We start from the raw sequence: 26,099 nt of genomic DNA, 5'->3' as shown, positions 1-26,099 counted from the left end.
AAATGGTTGTTTTGTTGTCTGCAGTTTTATGGGCAATAGTAATAAACGTGCGTTCTGAAGCCACCTCCTTGTCATTGTTATCACATAGTACATGTGATCATCTGTACTCAACCCTGAGGTCGCTACTTCCCATTGAGATTGTGGACATTAGCGAGTGAGGTTGCGTTATGCCGTGTATGAGTGTCAGCTTAAGGTGAGGTGAGGTGAGGTGAAATGGAGTTTAACGTCGCGTTCAAGATTATTGCACTTACTTTGCGACGTGCATGCACGTGTGTGTGTCTGTGTGTGGGTGGAGGGGTGTGGCTGCTTGTACTACTCCGGACTAAAGCTGATTTGATAGGGCTGGACCACTGAGATACCATGTCGCAGTTTAACATGAATACCCCACTCAGACACAGTATACTGACTCCGATCCAACCAGTCCTTGTTTTAGCCCCTTAATGCCGAGCTCAGACAGGGTAACAACAAGTACCATCTTTTAACGTCTTTTGGTATGATGCGGCCGGGGATCGAACCTGGGCGGTCGGGTAGCCTTGTGGTTATAGCGCTCGCTCGTCATGCCGAAGACCCAGATTCAATTCGACTCGGCCCGAGGCAACAGGGAGTCGGAGCATGTTTTAGTGAAGTCGTTCAAAACCCACTTGACTTATCTGAGTTCAAACTTTATTTTGGTTAATGATAACTCTAATAAAACACAGACACCTAGTTTGACACAGGATACTGATTCTAATATCCACACCATGCCCAAATGTATTGTTAAAACTGAAAACCACAACGCTCTGAGTGCGTTAGTTATTTTAAACCATGAACCATACTTCTGTGATAGTGACCTTCCTAATGGTAATATGTTTACTCCTGAAGCCTGACACGTTAATTATTCACATTGTCCAAAAGTGCTAATACCTCGCTACACGTAAATTTTGGCCAACGTTTCCCGCATAGCGATATGTTGTAGGCCTGTCCCCGTCCCTATCGACAGACAAACTCGCTTTACGGAAATGGGTCAAGGTGTCACCACAGCGAAATACCGTGTTGGGAAATAGGTCTGATAGAGCTAGACTGGTACCCTGCCCTTCGCCTCCTAGCGGCTGCAGGCGAGGAGCGCGAGCGCTCTAGGGCAGGTAAACCAGTCTAGTACAGGACGTGGCTCCCTGTTATGATTGTTGACGAATAACATAAACATATTTTGTGTAATAATTTACCGTTAGGGATGTTTAAAAAAATGTTTTTCATAATTAATATGTATTTCGTTTGTATGCATATCAATATACATACGTGAGACAAAGATAAAGTTTCTTTTAAAAGTTTGGTTACATCTTTCCAACGATTACACATCACCATGTCCCCTGCCCCCGTGTAGTTTTCTCTAACCCATAACAACAGGATCACTATGACCCAGAGGATCAACACGGCACCTGGCGCCGTGCAAAGAAAGTTTGCTTTTCCAAATTTCTATTCTTTATTTTCAGCTGTTTGCCTTACACCTGATTGCGTGGCCACATGTAAGTAGTTGATTTATTGTTGTGTGTTAATCTGTTTCTTTTATGACAATTTCATAGTTATTCTTCTATAGTGACATAAATTGCCCAGTCGCCTGACGCCCGCTTCGCGTTGTGCATGAGGGTAAATCGAAAAGAACGCGGCCTCACGTGGAAATCATTCAGAATCAAAACTGTTCACATATTGTGACATTATGACCTTGACTTTAATACATTTGACCAAGTGCTTTTCCACATGAGAATAAGGTGTAAATCCAATTTCTTACCATCAGCTGGCCGTCTTCTGGGCAGGATGAATCTGAACGCCGACCCCTGTGACAACTTCTACGAATTCGCCTGCGGTTCATGGATGGAAAAGAACATTATCGCTGAAGACAAGTCCGCCAACGACATCTTTAGGAACCTCGGCGACAGTCTGCTCATTAAACTACAAAGTAATGTCGCGGTTGATTCAGTGACCGAACTTGTTTGTAAAGTTTACTAACTTAGTGAATTTCACTGTCAACTCAGATACTAACATGGTAGTTGACTTTACTAATCACCAAACCGGTGGCAACCGTCACAAACACATACAAAGGCAAGTCAAGTGTTCACCCGAAAAAAAACACGGGAACACATGGTACAAGTCAAAATGGGGAATTGCATCAGACATAATTTTTGTCACTGATGCGTCAAATTTGGAAATGTCCCCACATGTCTACCATAATGCAACTTTTTGAAAGCTTTACTGAGGCCTTGAAGGTTGTAACCTTGATCAAACAATAATAGAAAGAATAGTATGACGCTCTTTGAAATCTTGGCAGAAAGAGCATGCTCGGTTGTATCTCAAAAGCTCTGAAATGTAAACACCAAAGGCTGGAGCTGCTGGAATATTGCTCGACATGAAGGGTAAGTTGACTATTGGAAAGTTGAAATACTATGAAGGAATCAGGACACGGTTGACGATAGGCAGTTCAAGCACTTGTTGGTGACCGTAAGTGCCTCGATGGTCTTGATCTTGACTAAGGAGTTATGATCAACAACGAAACATCGCGCTGCTAACAGTAACACCGAAACTGAAATACACGACAATTCGACCCAAACATCCTGTGTCAGATGTAAGAGGCGACTAAAATAATATCGCTTGCAAATCGCAGTGTGTTCGTTCATCCGGATGTCTTCCACTGATCATCTAGCATAGGATGTTGGGGTCTATTCTGAACGAAAAACAGAGTTGTACATTGGATCTAAATTTGTTTCTACAATTTGCATTGTGTTCCAGGACTGCTCGAAGCACCCCCTGTGGAGGGAGAGTCAACTTCTGTTAAAGAAGCTAAGAAGATGTACGAGTCCTGCATGGACCTAGGTGCGTATACTTATACCTACCTCGTTATGGTCAGCTAGGTAGTTTGTTTGTTTGTTTGTTGTGTAACGCCGCACGCAGCAATATGACGGCGGTCTGTAAATAACAGAGTCTGTACCAGACAATCCAGTGATTGACATCTTGAGCATCGATCCACGCAATTGGGATCGATTACATGCATCAACCAAGTCAGCGAGCCTGACCACCCGATGGGGGGGGAGGGGGGGGGTGAGGGTGGCTTGGAGAAAAAGGCAAGGAATGGGCAGCTTCTACTTTTGCAAACACCTCTAGTTATGAACAAGTGGTCCTTCATCTGGCCACATCCATGTTGTCCGAAAGTCAGGTGACGTCAGAATGTGTTAGTATTAAATAGTTATGGTTATAAGCAGACATTAAGACATTGAATTGTGAAGAATCAATGAAAGCCTTCATATAAATGTTCAAATGGTGTCTTTTATCTCTGTTACCATTCTGTCATATCAAAGATTAACTGAAACCCAGAACAAATTCTACAACTTGGACGTAGATAACATATTCTAATGGGGAATACAGGGTTTGTTTCATCTTTGATTTGACTGATTTTATTAAATGTAATCTGCCGGACCAAAGACTCTTGAATATTGTAATTAACTATTGGAACAACAAATTATTATTACAAACGGCAACACGTTACTAGGCTGAAAACAGTCACTGTAAACTTTAGGTTCTAATGATACATCGTATTAAATAAAATATTATCACAATCGAATAATAAATTTCTTGTTTGCTTCATTTGAGCAACAATCAAACATGGTTGTATATTTTCTTTTGCCCGGCAGTTTATATTCAACAAAATCAGTCAAATCAAAGATTAAATGAACTCAAAAAATGATTTCAGAACTACCTAGGATTCTAACAGATTCTAATAAGCAAAACGGGGTTTGTGTTTTCAAATGTGCCTTCATTTAGCGCTGACACATACTTTTGGAGAGATGCATTTAACACGGAACATGCTAGATAAATGCTAATATGTCATAATAATATATCCGTTTGGTAATCTGTGAGGAAAACATTTCACCAAATAATTTATTAAAGATGTGTTTGTGCATTTACACTGTTTATACATAGATAAAAATGCAAAGATGCTTAAATCAGTAGGGGTGCACACGACTGCGTACCACCATCCCCACTGGATCCGGTATTTTCAGGGCTGGCTGAATTACGGCTCATGTTCCTTCCTTCGTTCTTGTAGACACCATAGACAAGCGCGGCAAGAAGCCCCTGATCGACTCCCTGCCAGAGTTTGGGGGGTGGCCTGTGCTGTCCCCAGCATGGAACGAGTCAGCCTTTAACCTGGAGGAAACCCTCGTGAAGCTGTCCAACTACAACAACGTCCCCATTATCTACCTGGCTGTCGTCACAGACCCCGCCAACACCACCGTCAGGAAACTGTATGTGAGTTGATACCTGGTTACCACTGTGACAGAAGAACGGTTTGTCGATCGCTTGTGGTCTGCCCAGTCCCTGTTAGCTGACACAGTCAATGTCCCAACTCCCAACACGAGGTGATTTGCAAGTTAAAACGCAGAGGTTAACCCAAAAAACGTACAAAGCTACATTGTGAAATTGATATATGACCACCCAAGTCTAATCTTAGTCTGTCCCTGAACCATATTATTTACCCTTCAGCCCGCCCTTACTGTAATGATATAGCACATAGCGGAGCAAGTCTACATTATCCACAGGTTCAGGTTCTAAATCTTCCATCTCACTCAGGCCCCTTTTTAATTTAAATGGAGTTGTTTGTTTCTTTCAAAATTATATATTTTCAGAGACTAAGCGTTAGTCTAGATTAATGGATAAGAAAATACATCCAATATAATTGGCAAAAAAGCGACAGCACAAAGCGGAACTGATTCTAGAATTAGTGTAAGTGCAGTTCCGAATGTTCAGACTGTCAATGTCTTGGAAGAGGACTGCCTCTATTCTGGAATCCGGAATGTTGTTGGAAGCTGGAAGGAATTCTGTGTTTTCTGATTGGTATCCAATTTGCACTTGGCAAGAGTAAACGACGCAAGTCAGGCCGAAAAGGGCATCGATCGCTCTCCTGTCGCTCTCTAGGTACAGACAGCATTCATGAAATTGTCAGCAATTCCAACGAGCAAGCGTTTGCTTACAAAAGGAGGGGAGGAAACTCCAATCACACTTGTTGCCCAAATCTGGCCGGTTCAGCACTCCAAATTTTACCAGCGCTTCAAACATTTGCTTGCATTGACATTCACTGAAAAAAATTATAACAATTTCTAGCCACTTAACATCTTGTTTCAATTTCTGCACACATCTAGTACGACCAACCGAGTCTAGGATTACCTGGTCGCGAGTATTACTTGAAAGAACGGAACAGCAGTACACTGAAGGCATATGAGGACTACATCATCAGGACTGCCGTGGCGCTGGGGGCGAATCAGGTCGACGCCAGTGATCAGATCCGAGATCTCGTGGACTTCGAGATAGAAATAGCGAATGTGAGTGTTACACTGATTGAAATGAGAATAGAATAGCTGATTTGTGACTGAATGATATGGCTGAATTAAGACAATACAAAACGGCCACTGTCAATACCGACACTCAATAGAATGAGTGAGTGGGTTAAATTGTGTTTCACACTGCTGTATAAGTTATATCACGTGTGTTCCCAATTGATGCAGGTCTTAGACGCTTGCATAGCATCCCCGCACGGCGCCTTAGATGACTGGTCCATCCGTGTCCCCCCTCTTCAATGAAATGGATCTATATTACATGAGTCGAAAAAACAAATGCCATACAATGTGTCAAAGTAGTATCGCGCGTAGGTGTTTCTTTAGTGAGTGAGTGAGTGAGTGAGTGAGTGAGGAGTGAGTTTGGTTTCTACGCCGCTTTTAGCAATATTCCAGCAATATCACGGCGGGGGACAACAGAAATGGGCTTCACACATTGTACCCATGTTGGGAATCGAACCCGGGTCTTCGGCGTGACGAGAGAACGCTTTACCCACTAGGCTACCCGACCGTCCCAAGGGGCCATGAAATGTCTCTTCGTTATTATTATTATTATTATTATTATTATTATTATTATTATTATTATTATATTAAAATAAAAAAATGCAACAAAGAGGGTTTGGGTGATCCTGGCACTGTCGGGCTGGTTAGGCTCATTATGGATGATGATGATGCTGATTATTATTTTTTTATTTATTTAGATTACTGTACCACTCTTTGATCGCCTGGACCAGAGCAAGCAGTATAACCCCATGTCCATCGCAGAGATGGCACAGAACTATTCGCAGGTGGGTTTCAACGCTGAATGTGTAGCATACATTTGTGTTGGTTGTGTGAACATTTGTGTTGGTTGTGTGAACATTTGTGTTGGTTGTGTGAACGTTTGTGTTGGTTGTGTGAACATTTGTGTTGGTTGTGTGAACATTTGTGTTGGTTGTGTGAACATTTGTGTTGGTTGTGTGAACATTTGTGTTGGTTGTGTGAACATCTGTGTTGGTTGTGTGAACATTTGTGTTGTGTGAACATTTGTGTTGGTTGTGTGAACATTTGTGTTGGTTGTGTGAACATTTGTGTTGGTTGTGTGAATATTTGTATTGGTTGTGTGAACATTTGTGTTGGTTGTGTGAACATTTGTGTTGGTTGTGTGAACATTTGTGTTGGTTGTGTGAACATTTGTGTTGGTTGTGTGAACATCTGTGTTGGTTGTGTGAACATCTGTGTTGGTTGTGTGAACATTTGTGTTGGTTGTGTGAACGTTTGTGTTGGTTGTGTGAACATTTGTGTTGGTTGTGTGAACGTTTGTGTTGGTTGTGTGAACATTTGTGTTGTGTGAACATTTGTGTTGGTTGTGTGAACATTTGTGTTGGTTGTGTGAACATTTGTGTTGGTTGTGTGAATATTTGTGTTGGTTGTGTGAACATTTGTATTGGTTGTGTGAACATTTGTGTTGGTTGTGTGAACATCTGTGTTGGTTGTGTGAACATTTGTGTTGGTTGTGTGAACGTTTGTGTTGGTTGTGTGAACATTTGTGTTGGTTGTGTGAACATCTGTGTTGGTTGTGTGAACATCTGTGTTGGTTGTGTGAACATTTGTGTTGGTTGTGTGAACGTTTGTGTTGGTTGTGTGAACATTTGTGTTGGTTGTGTGAACGTTTGTGTTGGTTGTGTGAACATTTGTGTTGTGTGAACATTTGTGTTGGTTGTGTGAACGTTTGTGTTGGTTGTGTGAACATTTGTGTTGGTTGTGTGAATATTTGTGTTGGTTGTGTGAACATTTGTGTTGGTTGTGTGAACGTTTGTGTTGGTTGTGTGAACATTTGTGTTGGTTGTGTGAACATTTGTGTTGGTTGTGTGAACATTTGTGTTGGTTGTGTGAACATCTGTGTTGGTTGTGTGAACATCTGTGTTGGTTGTGTGAACATTTGTGTTGGTTGTGTGAACATTTGTGTTGGTTGTGTGAACATTTGTATTGGTTGTGTGAACATTTGTGTTGGTTGTGTGAACGTTTGTGTTGGTTGTGTGAACATTTTTGTTGGTTGTGTGAACATCTGTGTTGGTTGTGTGAACATCTGTGTTGGTTGTGTGAACATTTGTGTTGGTTGTGTGAACGTTTGTGTTGGTTGTGTGAACATTTGTGTTGGTTGTGTGAACATTTGTGTTGGTTGTGTGAACATTTGTGTTGGTTGTGTGAACATCTGTGTTGGTTGTGTGAACATTTGTGTTGGTTGTGTGAACATTTGTGTTGGTTGTGTGAATATTTGTGTTGGTTGTGTGAACATTTGTGTTGGTTGTGTGAACATTTGTGTTGGTTGTGTGAACGTTTGTGTTGGTTGTGTGAACATTTGTGTTGGTTGTGTGAACGTTTGTGTTGGTTGTGTGAACATTTGTGTTGTGTGAACATTTGTGTTGGTTGTGTGAACGTTTGTGTTGGTTGTGTGAACATTTGTGTTGGTTGTGTGAATATTTGTGTTGGTTGTGTGAACATTTGTGTTGGTTGTGTGAACATTTGTGTTGGTTGTGTGAACGTTTGTGTTGGTTGTGTGAACATTTGTGTTGGTTGTGTGAACATTTGTGTTGGTTGTGTGAACATTTGTGTTGGTTGTGTGAACATCTGTGTTGGTTGTGTGAACATCTGTGTTGGTTGTGTGAACATTTGTGTTGGTTGTGTGAACATTTGTGTTGGTTGTGTGAACATTTGTATTGGTTGTGTGAACATTTGTGTTGGTTGTGTGAACATTTGTGTTGGTTGTGTGAACATCTGTTTTGGTTGTGTGAACATTTGTGTTGGTTGTGTGAACGTTTGTGTTGGTTGTGTGAACGTTTGTGTTGGTTGTGTGAACATTTTTGTTGGTTGTGTGAACATCTGTGTTGGTTGTGTGAACATCTGTGTTGGTTGTGTGAACATTTGTGTTGGTTGTGTGAACGTTTGTGTTGGTTGTGTGAACATTTGTGTTGGTTGTGTGAACATCTGTGTTGGTTGTGTGAACATCTGTGTTGGTTGTGTGAACATTTGTGTTGGTTGTGTGAACATTTGTGTTGGTTGTGTGAACATTTGTGTTGGTTGTGTGAACATTTGTGTTGGTTGTGTGAACATCTGTGTTGGTTGTGTGAACGTTTGTGTTGGTTGTGTGAACGTTTGTGTTGGTTGTGTGAACATTTGTGTTGGTTGTGTGAACATTTGTGTTGGTTGTGTGAACATCTGTGTTGGTTGTGTGAACGTTTGTGTTGGTTGTGTGAACATTTGTGTTGGTTGTGTGAACATCTGTGTTGGTTGTGTGAACATCTGTGTTGGTTGTGTGAACATTTGTGTTGGTTGTGTGAACATTTGTGTTGGTTGTGTGAACATTTGTGTTGGTACATGTGGTTTATGAAGTCGCCGTGTAACGTGACACCAGAAGCAGTTGCATATCAGTCGGGTGGAAATAGTGGTGAATATTCAAGGGAGCGCGATGACAATGTGACATCTTTATTACCGGGAGTTCCTAGCGTTATGATTGCCGCATGTTATCTGAAATGTTTCGGTTAATCAACGGAAATATTCCTCGAGCATTGGAGCATGACTTGATAAACTATGCCTTGTACTCGCCCCACACTAAACCAGGGGATTGGCAGCGCACTCGTTGTTTTAGGACAGTCAAACTTGATTACCGCAAAAAAAAGGAATGTTTACCGCTTGCTGCCCCGACGCCCCCTTTTTATGATTTTATTTTCAGGGGAAAAGAAAACACATGGTTTGACAAACAAGTATTTTTTGAAGAAAATCGCGAATAAATGAAGAATTTTTTATTCTTGAAGAGTGAGTGAGTATGGTTTTACGCCGCTTTTAGCAATATTCTAGCAATATCACGGCGGGGGACACCAGAAATGGGCTTCACACATTGTACCCATGTCGGGAATCGAACCCGGGTCTTCGGCGTGCCGAGCGAACGCTTTAACCACTAGGCTACCCGACCGCCCCTTATTCTTGAAGAGCAGAAACATCTGTGTCTAGATTACATTACAAAGACGTAGAAATTGCAAATAATTCTTGGACAGCCACCAGTTTGTCAATTTAATTAATTGAAATGAAATCACTTTGTACATTTAAGATCTGAAATATCACGTCTAATTCAAGTGATATCTTAACATTCTAAACACATCTTTCACATATTTCGTCTTATTTGTTGATCGCCTATAAAATGACTGAAATGATATTTAGGCAATTTACAAAATGCCAAAATGTTTCAGTCATTTTACAATTATTTTTACACATTGACTGAATTTACACATTGACACTAACATATATACGTAGGCTGAAGGATATAATTTCTTATTTACTTGTCATATTTCATGATCAGGAACATTTTTCAAAGGATGCACATATGACTCGACCAAGGAGCAGTTACATGTGCGTCTTCTGTTCAATATTAATGTCTACGGAAGCTAAATGTATGATGAAATTACAGTTTATCTCGAAATAGAAGGTCATGTGAATGTCAGTTTGTGTTTGTATACTACTATCCTTGATAGCACTGCACTATGTAGAGCATATGTATGGAGTTGAGCTACAGTGTTATTTGCCCCGTCAGTTTGACTGGTTGAAACACGTCCGTGACATTATGGCGGAGGAAGGCGTGGACATCAACATCACCGCTGAGGAAGTTGTCATCAACTGGTCCCCACCATACTTTGAGAAGCTCTTCCCCATCCTGGAGAAAACACCCAAGAGGTAAAGTTCGAGTGACGAGTTATTTTTCGTCGCCTATACTAATTTTCCAGACATATACTATTGACAAGAAATTAAAGATCACCCTATTCTTTCATATTACAATAATTCATATGTCATTTAAATGATTAACTGTAGTAATATGAAAGAATACGGTGGTCCTTAACTTCTTTTGCGTAGAATACACCAAAGCGGGGTGAAACCATAAATCAACTTCACACATTCTCACTTGGAGATTCGAACCCTGGTCTTCGGCGTGACGACCCAGCGCCATCACAACAACACTAGATGCACGTTGTAATGTGTGTGTGTGTGTGTCTCTGTGTGTATGTGTGTGTTTGGCAGTGCGTGTATGTGTGTGTGTGGTTATTGTGCTCATCTCTCTCTCTCTCTCTCCCTCTCTCTCCCCTCTTTCCGTGTGTGTGCAGTTAATGTGCTAATCTGTGTGTATGTTTGTTTGAAGGTGTTGTGCTTGTCTGTATGTATGTGTGCGTGAGGTAATTGTGCTAATATTTGGTTCGTGTGCGTGAGATTATTGTGCTAATATTTGGTATGTGTTTGAGAGATTATTGTGCTAATCTGCGTGTATGTGTGTGTAAGGTTATTGTGCTAATCTCTCTGTCTCTCGCTGTGAGTGTTACTGCGCTGATGTGTGTCCAGCTATTATGCTAACCCCCCCCCCCTCTCTCTCTCTCTCTCTCTCTCTCTCTCTCTGTCTCTCTGTGAGGGTGCTGTCACTGCACTAATGTGTATGCAGTTATTGTGATAACCTGTGTGTGTTTCAGAGTGTTGGCCAACTATGCTATATGGATGCTGATTAAACAGAGAGTGAAGCTACTTGACTCCTCATTCCGAGACAGCATCACTACATTCAACCAGGTAAACATACAGGAGCAGTAATACCAACTGCACAGACGACATATATATCTTATTAACATATTCCTGAAGGATATGGCGCAAGGCATTGCAATGCAAGGGAAACATTAGCACCAACAATGGAGAGCACGGTGTTGGTTACATGTAGTTTACGTGAATATACAATAAAATGTGGGATACAGGCATGCCTGTTTACGTAATATTAGCAAGCAATCATAAGAATCAAGATTATTTAAAAATTGAAACAGTTCACTTTTTTCAAATGAAATAGTTAGTTATAGACCAATGCCATCCAACAACTAGAAATATTTGTCTTTATTTGTCTTCTCTTTTAGTGTAACAGTGCTAGCCTATTGAGATTCCATGCCACAGTTTAATATGGATTCCTAAATCAGACACATACATTCAACTAGAAATATTTGTCTTTATTTGTCTTCTCTTTTAGTGTAACAGTGCTAGCCTATTGAGATTCCATGCCAGTTTAATATGGATTCTCCAATCAGACACATACATTACTAGAAATATTTGTCTTTATTTGTCTTCTCTTTTAGTGGTGAGCTGTTTTATGTGCTGCAAATCGACACTTTTACACTTTTGCACCAACAGGCGTTAAGCGGGACCTCTGCGCAGCCTCCGCGGTGGAAGGTGTGTTCCACGTATGTCAACAGCGCCATGAGCCTGTCTGTGGGCCGCCTCTATGTCGACGCCCATTTTAAGGAAGCAGCTAAATCTGACGTAAGTGGGGCCAGGAAGAAAGTTTGAGAATGAGTGCGTGAGGGTTTGCTCCACGTTAAACGACATTCCATCCCTCACACGTTGTACAAGTGTAAGGAATCGAACCCGCTTCCTCGACAAAATAACTTATACATTATAAATGTCGGAAATCCAGTTTTCATCTTGACGCCATAAGACAACAGATCGAATTTTCGTTTTCATATTCGGCGTGAGCTATATTGGAATATCCTTTCGCTCCGATCATCTCTGAAACTTGAAATATCTGATTCGCTGTGCTGAGTTGCGTCAATAAAACAAACAATATTATTGTACTTCAACGTGCATGCTTATGTGCGTGTAAAGGTGCTTGTACGAGTACTAGTCCATATGCCGGTTTCATGATGCAAGTATAGTACTGTTTGTTTGTTTGTGTGTTTGTTGTTTAAGGCGTACTCAGCATTGTTCCTGCTATATGACATCGGTCTGTATATAATCGAATCTGGAACAGACAATCCAGTGATTTTAACATCATGAACATAAATCCACGCAATTGGGATACGATGAAAAGCTTCAGCCATGACAGCGAGCCTGACAACCCGATCCCGTTTGTCGCCTATTACGACAAGCATGGGTTGCTGAAGACCTATTCTCTACCTTGATCTTCACGTGTCTAGTTTAATACTGACATATACCATGTAACAGTTTAACATGGATGACCCCTTCAGACACATTACACTGACTGCGAGCTGTCCAGTCCTGGTTTTATCCCCGTAATGCCGAGCGCCAGGCAGGGTAACAACAAATACCATCTTTTAACGTATTTTGGTATTGCTTTTCCTGTGACAGAACCACTGACCTTCCGCTCATGTGGGCAGACACTCTTTCCACAAGATCACGGAGGCGGTATTTTTGTTTGGAAATGCAGATCATATTTTAAGATTTAGATTCGTTTGATATTTCATGAATATATGATTATGATGCCGACAATATTTTCCAATCACAGATGTTGAATATCATCTCCTACTTGAGGTCGTCCTTCAATGCTCTCCTGGAAGAGGCTGTCTGGCTGGATGACACCACCAGAACTGTGGCCAGGGAGAAGGTGAGTGAGTGAGTGAGTGAGTGAGTGAGTGAGTGAGTGAGTGAGTGAGTGACTGGTGTTTGAAAAGCACCACATCACGTGGTGACATTGAGTCAGCAGAAGGGAAGACACTGGTTTGTCAGTTGTATATCCACGAACGTGGCACCTTTCTTTACTAATCTGGCATTTGAAGCACTTTAAGATGAACAAGTGTTAACATGGTTATCGAATATATCAGCGATTGTTGTATCATATAGAATTATCCAGTTTATCTTTGAAATATCCATTGAACTCCAACGCCCCCCCCAAAAAAAAATAATTAAAAAAAATAAAAATAAATAAATTTAAAAATAAAAAAATAAAAAAAATTAAAAAATAAATAAATTACAAAAATAAAAATAAAAATAATAATTACAAACAATATAAATAAAGGGATAAATACATATCAAGGACCAATAAACATCTGAAAAAAAAAAAAATATCTAAAATAGAATTATGCCCACCTCCACCTCCATCGACGATGTAATGTTGCAGAAATGTTTTTAATGTTGAAGGCGGAGGTGATGGACGAGAAGATAGGCTATCCAGAGGCCCTGAAGAACAACAGCTACATTGATGATCAATATAAACACGTACGTAACTGTGAACGTCGATGCTTTATTGTATTGACGGTTTTCTGTCCTTCGATACTGTGGGTTTCCGTGTATTGACGTTTTGTTGGGTTTTCAGTCAATCTCATTAAAATCAGATCTTAGTTCTCGCTATCGCTCAACAAAGATCTGAGGACATCCCATTACAGGTCACGTCAGAACGATCTTTCATCCGATCAATCAAAGCGTTGCTTACCAGATCATGAAAGGGACTGTGAGAATGTGTTTTCTAATCATGCAACCTCGAAAAGGTTAACACGGGGTATTCCGAATGACAGTTACTGCCCGTACGAATGATTCCGTCAAAATTATCGTCTATCTCTCGGTTTTGTGGGATAAACATTTGAACGGAGGACGCGTTGCGCAGTTCGTAGGAAGCACTGCCATACAATCTCAACCATATATTATGTTAATCGAGAACTGTGTCAACATATTTTTCAAGCGTAGTCTGAAATGAAAGTCGCTTGGTTGAAAAGCTCCAGAAAGGTGCTTTCTAATTGGCGCTCTGCCATCAGACCACGGAGGATGTCCTTTTTGTGATTTAGTGGATTATGAGCAACATAAACTGCCCGGCAAAAGAAAGTACAGACCCTTGTTTGGTGGTTACTTAAAATGATTGAGTGAGTGAATGAGTTTGTATAACGCCGCTTTAAACAGTATTCCAGGTATACCACGGCGTGTCAGCTTAATGTGTGAGGAAAGCCCGAAGTGATGCAGGTCTTAGACGTTAACCACTTCGGTGAAACCCACGAGCACGGGTATGGTGCTGACAAACCTAGAAACATAATCGGGGCGAACCGGGTTTCGAATCCACAATCATAGGTTTCTGGCGTGCCCAAGGGACGCAACTCTGCACAGCGAATTGCGTCGCCTAAGACGACTGGGCCTCCCGTGCCCCCTGACTTAAAATGAAACAAACAAGAAAAGGTAATTCGATGGTGATGTATGTGATACGGGTACCATAGTTGTAATTTCAGCCGTTTGCAGCGTTTCGGCGAATGTTTTCAGCAGGGTAACATTTTGATAACATTTATAATCGTTTAGCCATATCGGATTTTTAAGTGTATATTTTCTTTTGCCCGGCAGTGTATGTCACAAGCGGAGTGTACTGGATTTCATGAGCTGCATGTCCATCTTGACGATTTGTATGGGTAATTTACAACGAGTATTGATCGTGTCTTTTTCAGCATATATTCAACACAAGCCTGTACTTTGAAAACGTCCAGATAGAACTACAGCAGGCCTCAAGAAAACATCTGCGTTCCCTCCGACTCAAAGTAGACAGATCCGAGTAAGTGTGAAAACTCGAATCAGAAAACATGTGCTGTGCTTCGTCAAATATTGAACGGTAGATGTCAGATATATTCTACTCCAAAGAAGTTTTTTTAAATCGATATCTGTCGTTATTTCAATTATTTATTTATTTTTCTCGAAATTTCGAGTCTTTTCTCGTTAATTTGATTGTTTTCTCGTAATTTCAATTCATTTCTTAGCGATCCGACTGTCATTAGTCTATTTTAACGTATGGGAGTTTTAATCGTCGTACCGCTAAGATTGTTACGTCATGAACTTTAAATCGTACACCCATAAAAGTACAGTGCGGCGAAAACATTTTTTGGACAGCTTCACGTAAAGTTAAAGCGAACACAATACTGCCTACAATCTGAAAGCCATAAAGATATATGAAATGGATTTGTAAACAGTATAACTATGTATCACGTAAGAAATTTAAAAAATAAATAATGGAAATCGAGTTCCACTATGACGTCAAAGTCTCCAGGGACTTGTTAATTATAGCAACGAGTTTGCGTGTGCGCAGGCGTTCATGCGCGTGTGTGTGTCTTTAACTGCATGAACATGTCCGGACTAACGCAGGTTTTAAAGCGCTTACCCAGCGAGATACCATGCCGCAGTTTAACATGGATATCCCACTCAGACACAGTATACTGACTCCGAGCCGACCAGTCCTTGTTTTATCCCCTTAATGGCGAGCGCCAGGCAGCGTAACAACAAGTACCATCTTTGATCGTCTTTTGGTATGACACGGCTAGGGGATCGAACCACCGACTTTCCACTTTCCACTAGACCACGGAAGCGGTTACACAGTTATTAACCGTTGTGGTATAACTGTATAAAAAATATTAATGAATGTATAAATAAATAAAAATAAATAAACTGAAAATCAACGAGAATAATGATCTGTGTTGATGCAGATTTTCTGATCATCTATGCTTTTTTCTGTTTTCAGAAAGAAAATTTTTCGGTCATGTTAATCTCCAAACGCTCGGATCCAAAGTCTATAACCAGTGATATCTAATATTCGATATAATATGTTTTTTATGAAACATTAATATGTGTCGAGGGAAAACATTGACATTCGTGTCTTGAAATAAAAAAGAAACCGTTATTTCCGTCCGACAAATAATAAATTGGTCCTCAGTGTGTTGTTTATTATCTATGTTTATTCATCTGTGTTTGTTGTCTTCTATAAGCTGTTTTAATCCTTGTTTATTGGTGCGCCAATGTTTGTTACGTTGCAAGTATGTCCCGAGAGTACGTTAATGTTGTTGCTTAGTTTATTGTCTACTGTAGTCAATGTTTATTCATCTGTGTTTGTTGTCTGATATTGCTGCTATGTTTATTGTCCAATAGTGTGGTGTTTGTTTATTCATCTGTGTTTGTTGTCTAATATTGTTGCTGTGTTTATTGTCCAATAGTGTGGAGTTTGTTTATTCATCTGTGTTTGTTGTCTGATATTGCTGCTATGTTTATTGTCCAATAGTGTGGTGTTTGTTTATTCATCTGTGTTTGTTGTCTAATATTGCTGCTATGTTTATTGTCCAAAAGTGTGGAGTTTGTTTATTCATCTATGTTTGTTGTCTGTGTTTTCAGATGGCTAGTGCAACCGGCAGTGATCAATGCTTTCTACAACCCGACATGGAATGAAATAGGTGAGTGAACACTTTCAAGGATTTTTATGAAATCTAAAACCCGAATCCGAGGGTTTGAAATCTCATAAAATCCCGAGGGGAGTTTTTTTCCACAAATCTGAAACAACATTTATGAACAATATAACGTTTTAATCAAATTTGCAATGAACCATGGGAATCGGGCGTAAAATATCTCTTGCTGGCGAACATGAACTTGGAAAAGAGATTTTCAGAAGCGTTGTGAGTTATCAGCATCATGGTTTGTTTACTAGCTGCGGATACGGAGGTTGCATGCTCGATCCATTGAAATACGTGTGTAAAGAAATATTTGTCATTTGATTTTACCTCGTTCCGCAGATTTCCTTATGTACAGTGTGTTCAAATGCAAAGCAAATCTCCAGCGAGGGACATTCACTCACACGTTACAATATCACCGGAACCTGTACACAAAACACACGGGGATATTGTAACATCCCTTCCCCATACACGAGACTTAACCCGATGGGCGAACAATTGGATTATGTCACTTGAGGTTAATAAATCCTAATTACACCCAAAATGATTCCGAGTCAGAATACGACCCCGGTATAACGACCCCGGTATGACATGACGGTGTGGATCCCTGCACAGGCAAGCCGCACGTCTGTCTGGACTTTGAGTTTGATGGCCCAATACCGTCTTTAGGCGGTGGGATAGCCCCGTAGTTAAAGCGTTAGCTCTTAAAACCGAAGGACCTAGTTCGATTCCCCATACGGGTACCACGAGTGAGACCCGTGATGATCCTGGTTAGAACAGGTCTTCAGCAAGCAATGCTCGTCGTAAGAGGCGACAAACAGGATAGGGTGGTCAGGCTCACTGACTTGTCATCGTATCCCAATTACCTGGATGACGTCAATTACTGGATTGTCCAGACTCGATTATTTACAGACCGTCGTCACATATCTCGCAATACTGCGCAGACTACGGCGTTAAACAATAAACAAACAAACAAACAATGAGTGAAGCCCATCTCTGTTGTAACCCGTCGTGTAATGTTAGAATATTGCTAAAAGCGGCGTATAACCAAACAAATTGGACAATAAATTTTTTTAACTGAATCTTGATTCGTTTGCACCCATCTTCCCGAGGCAAGAGAGTCAACTGACTTTAAAAGTCCAGTTTCAACCCTTGCCGAACTAGGCTGGTATTATGGAGTTACAGTTTGGCTGGACTAACGAGTCTATGTATAGTCCAATCAAAATCGCGCAACGAAATCGAAATCCGGTTCGTAAACTGTCATGCAGATTTCGGTCGATTGCAGGATTTGCAAAGCATGTGCACTGCCAACTCGTTGTCAACAGATATTTTTTTAATGTTTTGATGTTTTTAATCAAGGTGCTCACATAATTTGATGCACTTCGCGAAGTAAGACCCGTTTTATCACAATATAGATATGGATTACAGATCAGATCGTCTTGACTGGGCGCCGCTATTTTGTTTTAAACAAATGCAAGTGATATTAGAGGTAGAATCTGATTGGTCTATAGGAGAGGCATAGAAGGGACATAATTCGTAATATCCACTGGTGGCGCTACGATCGGGGCCAGGAATTCCAGACTAGGTCGGCAAGGCTGGAAACTGGACTTTTGTAGTCAGTTAACTCCCTTGCCTCGGGAAGATGTTTGCACCTTACCGTGCTCGTTGCAAATGGTTTCACCAAGGTGGTAATGATAAACATGGCCGGCATGCGTCGCTTTTCTGTTATAGTACGAACACGGAAATACTGAAATCTTACTAAAACCAGACTTCCTCGCTCACCCATGCCCCGCGAGTGTACCTGTCTCGCATTTACCTGTAATCACATTTGTTCCAATTCCAGTATTTCCAGCTGGCATTCTCCAGGAGCCATTCTACAGCGAGAGCCAACCCGGGTAAGACGCTGTGACTATGCGAATCTTGCCTTCATCAGTGAATACGAGATGTATCAGTGTACTTCTAGGGCTGAATGGGTCCTCACTATCCCATGTCTGTAAGACTCTGGAGGATTACCTTGAATCCAGTTCCAGTTGGACACAATAAGTCAGACTACCAACCATCCTCATCCATCTCATTATTAAAAATCAGATCTTTTACTCTGATGCGATTGCTAAAGATTCGAGGACACCTCCATAGGAGGTCGTGCCAAATGAACTTTCTAATCTAAGCGTCGACGCTTCTCGTGATGAGTGAACGAAGCGTTTTCTGTATCTCGAAAACGAAGTTTCACTTAAACAGCCAGTTCCGAATGTAAATAATAATAATAAGAACGTGTCGTTATGTTGTTATTAATATTTTATAAACCCTGGCCTTTCTGAGTGCCATGACATTTTCAGCCACAAGGTAGTATTTATACTCTGAATATTCTGTTAGGGTTTCATTTCGTTGGAATCAAAATGTCCGAATCGAGATGGTAAAGAAAAGAAACCGAATCGTGTTAGAAAAGTGACAATGGCTCAAGGACCCACGGATTCTTGATTTAGACTGATCGGGCCAAGGTTTATCCAGGTTTAACGCGGCCTTCTGTGTGGGACTATCATATAGGTCTTGTACTGGAGTAAAGTATTCGATTTTAATGAGACTGTAATTCAAGTCGACTTTATAAGCATTGGGTTCTGCAGACTTATCCTTGACTTGCGAGTGAGACTGTAAACACGTCAAAAGTCCGTACGCTTTTAAAGCGTTTGATGTAAGCTATGGTCCTGGGACTCACTCATTGAGAATCAATGTTTAATTTCTAACATCACGTGTTTCAGTTCAATAAACTTTGGTGGTGTGGGCAGCGTCATTGGACATGAGATAACGCACGGGTTCGACAACTACGGTAAGTTGTGTCTGAAAATAGTAAAATTGAGATGATTTGTATTCCCAATGCAGTGTATTGGGCCATGACAAAAGTTTAGTACATGTTCTACCATCATGTAGGTCAATAGATAGACAATGATTTTGACGAACGCAATTTTAGTTTATATACAAACACGTAGTGCGCTATTTGTTGTTTGTGATGACCAATTGATGCTGTGTTTAGTGTTGACCACTGCAGCCTGCGAGACATCGTTGGGGTCAACAGGATCCCAGAGAATTGAGCCTGTTCTATACAACAGTGAATGCTTATCAATTCGTTATGTGACATTTTAGTATGGTGAGGTGAAATAAGGCTTAACGTCGAGTTCAAGATTATTTCTCTGATATGTGTGGCTACATGTGCTAGTCAGGACTAGCCCACTGAGATACCATGCCACAGTTTAACATGGATACCCCACTCAGACACGGTTTACTGACTCCGAGCCGACCAGTCCTTTTTTAATATCGTTCATACCGAGCGCCAGGCAGGGCAAGAGCAAGTGTCATCGTCTAATGTCGTTTGTATGACGCGACCATGGGATCGAACCACCAGTCTTCGGCTCCAGAAGCTTTATCCACTAGACCACGGAGGCGGTCCCGACTGAGAACGTGTTTTTTTCATAAGTCGGCGAGATATATTATATGTTCGTGAACTCATATTATTTCCTTATGGTTTTCGGGTCCTACTATGACCCGTCGGCGTCATACTAACGTGACAGCGCCTACCATTTGATTTGGCAGTTTAAACCAGGTTGGAACGGCGCTTTGTTAACGCATGTGCGGATTAGTAATGGGAGACAACTTTTCTCAATGAATATTGTTATAACTCTTCAATCGCAGGCCGACAGAGGGACAAAGACGGAAACCTGCGACAGTGGTGGGATCAGATCGTGATTGACCGTTTCCAGAATGCCACAAAGTGCTTTGTGAACCAGACGTCAAGTTACGTTAGCCCTGAAGCTGGACTTAACGTACGTGAATTGCTTGCTTGCTTGCTTGCTTGCTAGTTGATTGATTGATTGATTGATACTGAGTCCTTGTTTAAGCTCCTTAATGCCGAGCCAGTCAGGGTAACAACAAGTATCCTCTTTTAACGCCTTTTGGTATGGCGGAGCCGGGTAAAGAACCACCGACATTCCGCTTTCCGGGCAGACGCCCTATCCACTAGACCACCGAGGCGGTAGCTCACCAGTGACATCATAATCTATGTGTACTTTCAGGTTAACGGCTTGTTAACCATGGGCGAGGACATTGCCGACAGCGGTGGAGTAAAACAGAGTTACAAGGTAAGCACATTTTATTATACATCTTCAGGGCAGATATGTCTATGAACGTAATTGTTCCCTGTACCCTAATCGAGGTTTATGAGATGTTACAGTCGAGCTGTGTAAATGTAAATTTGTAAGATCAAACCTCTGACCTACCGCTCTTCTGGCAGACGCTATGTCTACAAGGCAATGAGGCTAGACTGGTTTGCCTAGACCGTTTGCGCTCCTCACCGCACTACTAATTTGTGCAGCCACTAGAAGGACAGGATACCAGTCTATGACGTGGGTCGTTGTTCCTGCCTCAATCAACTAGTTTGCCTGTTTCCAGAGGGGATAAGAGGCCGCCTTGATATAGCTGGAATATTGTTGACACCTTAACTAATTTTTTGCTGCTCATGGATAGTTTATGTCGTATTCCAGGCATACCGGAAGTGGGTAGCTGACCGAGGTGCGGAGGAGGCACCCCTCCCCGGAATGACCCTGAATCACAACCAGCTGTTCTTCCTGGCGTGGAGCCAGGTAGGCATGAGACATTAAATTACCTCACACATGAATGTCTGTTCTGAATGGCTGAGACCCATTCTAATATGTTCAATGAACCCCGCAAACATGTAACGCATATTTATTATGGTCCAGGGGCGGTCGGGTAGCCTAGTGGTTAAGGCGTTCGCTCGTCACGCCGAAGACCCGGGTTCGATTCCAGACATGGGTACAATGTGTGAAGCCCATTTCTGGTGTCCCCCGTCGTGATATTGCTGGAATATTGCTTAAAGCGGCGTAAAACCATACTCACTCACTCACTCACTATTATGGTCCACGTTCGAATTGCCGAACTGTTGGCGTTACATTTGCCACATACCAACCGCGATATTGTTTCTCGAATTACTGATGTAAGACGCCATTCTCCGGAATGTGGTATTCTGTGGTATTCCTACCGATTCAGACCAAGGGATGTTTGCATGAGACAAACCTGTATTGAAATAAGGTGTGCGGTTAGATAAATTCGTCGTCCACCGGTCGGAAGCGGGAGTGATGTAACCCCGCTGTTGTTTATCCCCAGGTCTGGTGCACGAAAATCAGAAAGGAGAGAGCAGAGCGAAATATCTACAGCGACTACCACAGCCCAAACCGACTCAGGTGAACGTTTCATCTTTACCAACGCATCTGCCCCTGTTGGCGATGAGGCAGCCGCAACAGCAAGCGGAAATTTTATGAGCGCTTTTATTTTTATTCAAACGCAACCCACATTCGTGTTTTGCTGCGCTTGTGCATGTGTTCATAGCATTCTGTGAGTGTAGCTCAAACCCAGATTGGATTTGCCAAATCACTCCTCATTTGGTTTTAAAATGGGTCAACATACTTTCTGGATTTATCTCGTTAAAAGCAAATTTGTCAAACATATTCTGTAATTCAGAATGAGATATGTCCCAGTCCCTAAAGGCGCCGCTATTCGCTGTCCAGAGTTACCTCCCTTTGGCATACAAGAAACCTATGCCGGGTCGTTGGTTCACGCTTCGCCCCCCAATTATGTTTCTAGGTTTGTCAGCACCATACCCGTGCTCGTCGGTTTTACCAAATTGACAAACGTCTTGAACCAGTGGTTTAACTGCAATACTTTTCAACGCAGTTAAACCCATCTCAACCACTCACTTAAAAAATTAAATGTAATCAAACGATTTCATATCTATTTCGAGTTATACCCGTATAACTGTCCGGGAATTTGCTTTGGAAATTGAAAGGATCCATGCTTTTCCTATGTTTCATCGAGTCTAATTTGTAAGAACAGTCAGGGCATCATCAGTTTACTAGTATACCGTCAATCTGTCGAACTCACTTGGGCAGGCCGGCCGGCCTATTTAATCAGTGGACGTGTGCCATATATGCAAGCTCAGTTGTTACGTGTCGATTCCCAAATTGAAACAATATGTTAACTCAGAAATCTGTACATAAAACGATTTAGTGTGAAACCAACCAACAAACAACAAATGGTATACAATCAACGATTGTATTACAAAATTAACTTGGTTTACAAATCAATACTAATTACTGCACAGCAATTACAATGTCAATGCACAATAGACTGGTAGTATAATATCCAATGACAGTATACAGTGTGAGAGCAGTGGAAATGACAATGACAGGAGCAATAATCACTTCGCCACAACAGTGGTCAAGCTTCCGAGATAGGCCTCGGCTAGGAATCCAGGGTGAAATGTGATCGTCACACAAAAGTTGGTCTTGATGTAATGTCCGATGAAATGTGAGATGAAAGACACGCGCCCGCTCCACATATAGTCTAACTAGCTTCCAGTACTTTCCACACAGTGCTTGACCAGTCCAGTGTCACTGGAACATCATAGAATATTCCACATGTTTCTGTAGCGTTTGACATCCATCCATGCTATTCCGGAAGTTTACAGATAATTCGAGCATCTATATATAATAACTTCCTCATCACTGGTTACATTAAATAGTACTACATTCCCGACAGCTAATCATTGTCCAAATACAATGCAATGAACTTCTACTGAATCTCAACAGAAACAATGTAATACACTTGCAATTATTGTTTAACAACAAATTACCTCGCCATATAACACAGTTAACTCGTGAAGCGTTATAGCAAGGGACGTTAACGACGTTTTCCAACATGTGCTATGCGAAATAGAAAGAAACATGTTGGGACCTGAAGCAGGACCAAGTTGCACAACGTGATTTTAACATAACGACTATCGTTAATGTATGTCATGGCAAAGGAATAAAGACTGTCGTGGCGCTAGGCGCCTGATCCAGGGCTAACTATCTTATCACAACCACTTCATAGGTTATGCTCCGTTGACGTATGGGCGTTCATTTCAGACAGTGCAGCGCTAAGTTCGCTTCGTGGAACGGGGCCCGGGGTCCACTTTCACAAGGCTATCTAATGGGGCCTGTACACAGGATGGCGACCTTTGTGCCTCCCGTGTGCGACCATGAAATTTGCCAGGTCGTCGTTGAAGGCTCAACGTAGGCAGAATGGTTGCCTAGGTCGTTCCAAGGTGGAACACGGGAGGTTCAGACATCGCAATGAACGCCATGGTCGCCGTAAATTTTTGAACATGTTCAAAACAGTCGCACAAAGGTCGCCGAGGAGTTTGGTTGCTCAAAGGTGGCTCAAAGGAGGCAGAAGGGAGGCACAGGCATTGCTGTTGTTGCAGAATGAAGGCACAGTGGTCCCCCAATGGTTGCCAGGTAGAAGATGTGTTCTGCTGCAAATGTATTCCGTTAATCTGGGCGATGCTTCTGCCTCCCCTGTGCCTCCTTTGGGCAACCAACAGCGTGCATTGAACGATGACTGTGGCGACCGCCGTGCCTCCATTCGGCGACCACGACAACCTTTGAGACACCATGGCAAAGCTTCTGCCTCTTTTCTGCCTCCTTTGAGCTACCTGTAGTTCCTCCTCAGCCTGCCTATAAATGGAGGGCTTGTACCTGCAGTGTTTCAATGTGGTTGCAGACGCTGAACAACTCGAGCAGTTACTGCTGAACAACTGCTGGAGCAGTTACACGGAAACATGATTGTCTGGGTTTAGGCGACCAGTGAGCGTCCTGGCCAGTTTTTGATCGCTCAAAGGTGGCACAAAGGTCGCAGCCCTGTGTAAAGGGGGCTTAAGCACTTCTCAAGTTCTTTCCTGTGTTCACGTAAGGGCGGTCATTTAAGACCGTGTCAGTGATGAGATCGCTTCGGGGAACGGGGTCCAGGGAAAGCTAACTTCGCACAACCACAACTTCAGTTTAATTCTCTGTTCCAGTAGGGGATTTATTTAAGCCAGTCGCAGCGCTAAGATCGTTAGTGGCACGGGGTCTTGGCTCGACTTTTACAAAGCTATCTAACACAACCACTGTCGTAATTGTATGTTAAAGTAATGGTAAGTGTTAGTGCAAAGGTTGCTTGTGAACATGGTCGAAACAGTGAGGTCCTTGTACACGCGTAAGTTGCAAATGGTTATTGATGCATGTAGAGTTATTATATTAATCTGTGTTTTTTTCTGTTTCAGAGCGGTGTCTCCGCTGCAGAATCTGCCGGAGTTTGCCGAGGTGTATAACTGTAAACCGGGATCCTTCATGAACCCAAGGACGAAATGCACAGTTTGGTGAACAGCTACAACTGTGCACAACTGTACGTAACTGTTTCTCTCGGACTCACAGCGTCATGAGAACAATCACATCACCCCGGTTGTAACATGGGATGGACGGTGCTACAGTTGACTGTAAACGTAATGAACACATATATGTGTGTGTATAGTGCCACCTCGCTAATACATATGATTCTATTTCGCGATGACGAAACACGATTTTTATATCTCGTTGATGTTCCATGAATCCTAATTCCTGATGTGAGACGAACATTTTTATTACTAATACTACGGTAGATATAATAACCGGTACTTACATCCCTCAACCCTCAAGTTCTCTATATTCTGATTACCGAAATAGTGTGTGTGTGTGTGTGCGTGCGTGCGTGTGTTGGGGATGTGGTTGAAAAAAATAATTTGTTTAAAGAAACATGAAATATGCACATTCTGATATTCAGTTCCTCCTTTCGCAGGAGTAGAACTGCATGTTTTGAAGCTATGATGGAAAGAATATCCTGTCTCTTAAAAAGATCCGAGCACCCACCCCACCCCACTGCATCCGAGAAGATTAATTGGTGGTAACCCCAAAACAAAATTTCCATGGACATGTGTTTTTAGGAGAAATTTGAATTTGGCGTCTGTTATAGTAGAATGGGTGTCGCCTTTTTCTGTGACTAATGATTTTTTAATCAAGTGGTTATCTGCATTATAAGTACAATTTGTTATAATATAAATACGCCGAGAAACAGTCGTACAACCGTTTATTCTTCAAGGGTGCTGTGGAACTGTCATTCAAGAGATTTCAACCATTTGAATGTATAGAGTAATAATACGGTCAATTTCAATGCATTTTCACTTTATACCCCCCCCCCCCCCCCCCCAAAAAAAAAACCCCACCCTTCCCCCATTCACACAGGGTTGGTCCCCATATCAGTTATTGGGCCCTGAATGTGTATCGGAGAGACCCGAATGTGTATAGATCATTATTCAGAGCCCTGAGTGTGTATAGATTATCAAACAGAGCCCCGATTGTATTTAGATCATGAATTCCTCATGATCACTCACTCTAATTATTTAACACTTTGTTGATACACATATATTTTGTCACAAACTACGTAAATAAAATGATACATACATAACCTTGTGTTAATGTGATTATTACGGGTCGCAATTGCTCGGCATGCAGATGATTGATGGCAGTTAAAGCTTAGCTCCCACAGACAACAGACCAGGACTTGTGTGCTGGCATCAGCCTATCATCAGATTATCTCCTCCTACAGACATGCTATCATCAGATTTTCCCCTCCTACAGACATGCTATCATCAGATTTTCCCCTCCTACGGACATGCTATAATCAGATTATTTCCTCCTACGGACATGCTATCATCAGATTATCTCCTCCTACAGACATGCTATCATCAGATTATTTCCTCCTACAGACATGCTATCATCAGATTTTCCCCTCCTACGGACATGCTATCATCAGATTATTTCCTCCCACAGACATGCTATCATCAGATTATCTCCTCCTAAAGACATGCTAT

The 26,099-nt window shown here is 41.8% G+C and overlaps 1 protein-coding gene across 2 annotated transcripts in view; it reads left to right on the top strand.

Moving 5' to 3' along the window:
• The window catches only part of LOC124149290 (neprilysin-1-like), a 70,796-nt gene extending 45,728 nt beyond the window's left edge, over window positions 1-25,068 (top strand). For both annotated transcript variants that reach the window (XM_046520778.2, XM_046520779.2), the window contains exons 18-23: window positions 19,084-19,151; window positions 20,012-20,142; window positions 20,392-20,457; window positions 20,860-20,958; window positions 21,500-21,576; window positions 24,477-25,068. In XM_046520778.2, coding sequence (XP_046376734.1) covers window positions 19,084-19,151; window positions 20,012-20,142; window positions 20,392-20,457; window positions 20,860-20,958; window positions 21,500-21,576; window positions 24,477-24,576 — 541 coding nt within the window. In that variant the 3' untranslated portion in view covers window positions 24,577-25,068. The remainder of the gene's footprint in view (window positions 1-19,083; window positions 19,152-20,011; window positions 20,143-20,391; window positions 20,458-20,859; window positions 20,959-21,499; window positions 21,577-24,476) is intronic.
• Window positions 25,069-26,099: the final 1,031 nt, after the last annotated feature.

This window comes from Haliotis rufescens, unplaced genomic scaffold, assembly GCF_023055435.1.
Source record: "Haliotis rufescens isolate VD_foot unplaced genomic scaffold, xgHalRufe1.0.p SCAF_13, whole genome shotgun sequence".
Lineage (NCBI taxonomy): Eukaryota > Metazoa > Mollusca > Gastropoda > Lepetellida > Haliotidae > Haliotis > Haliotis rufescens.
The sequence above is the reverse complement of the archived record's forward strand: the minus strand, read 5'-3'. Positions and strand labels throughout refer to the sequence as shown.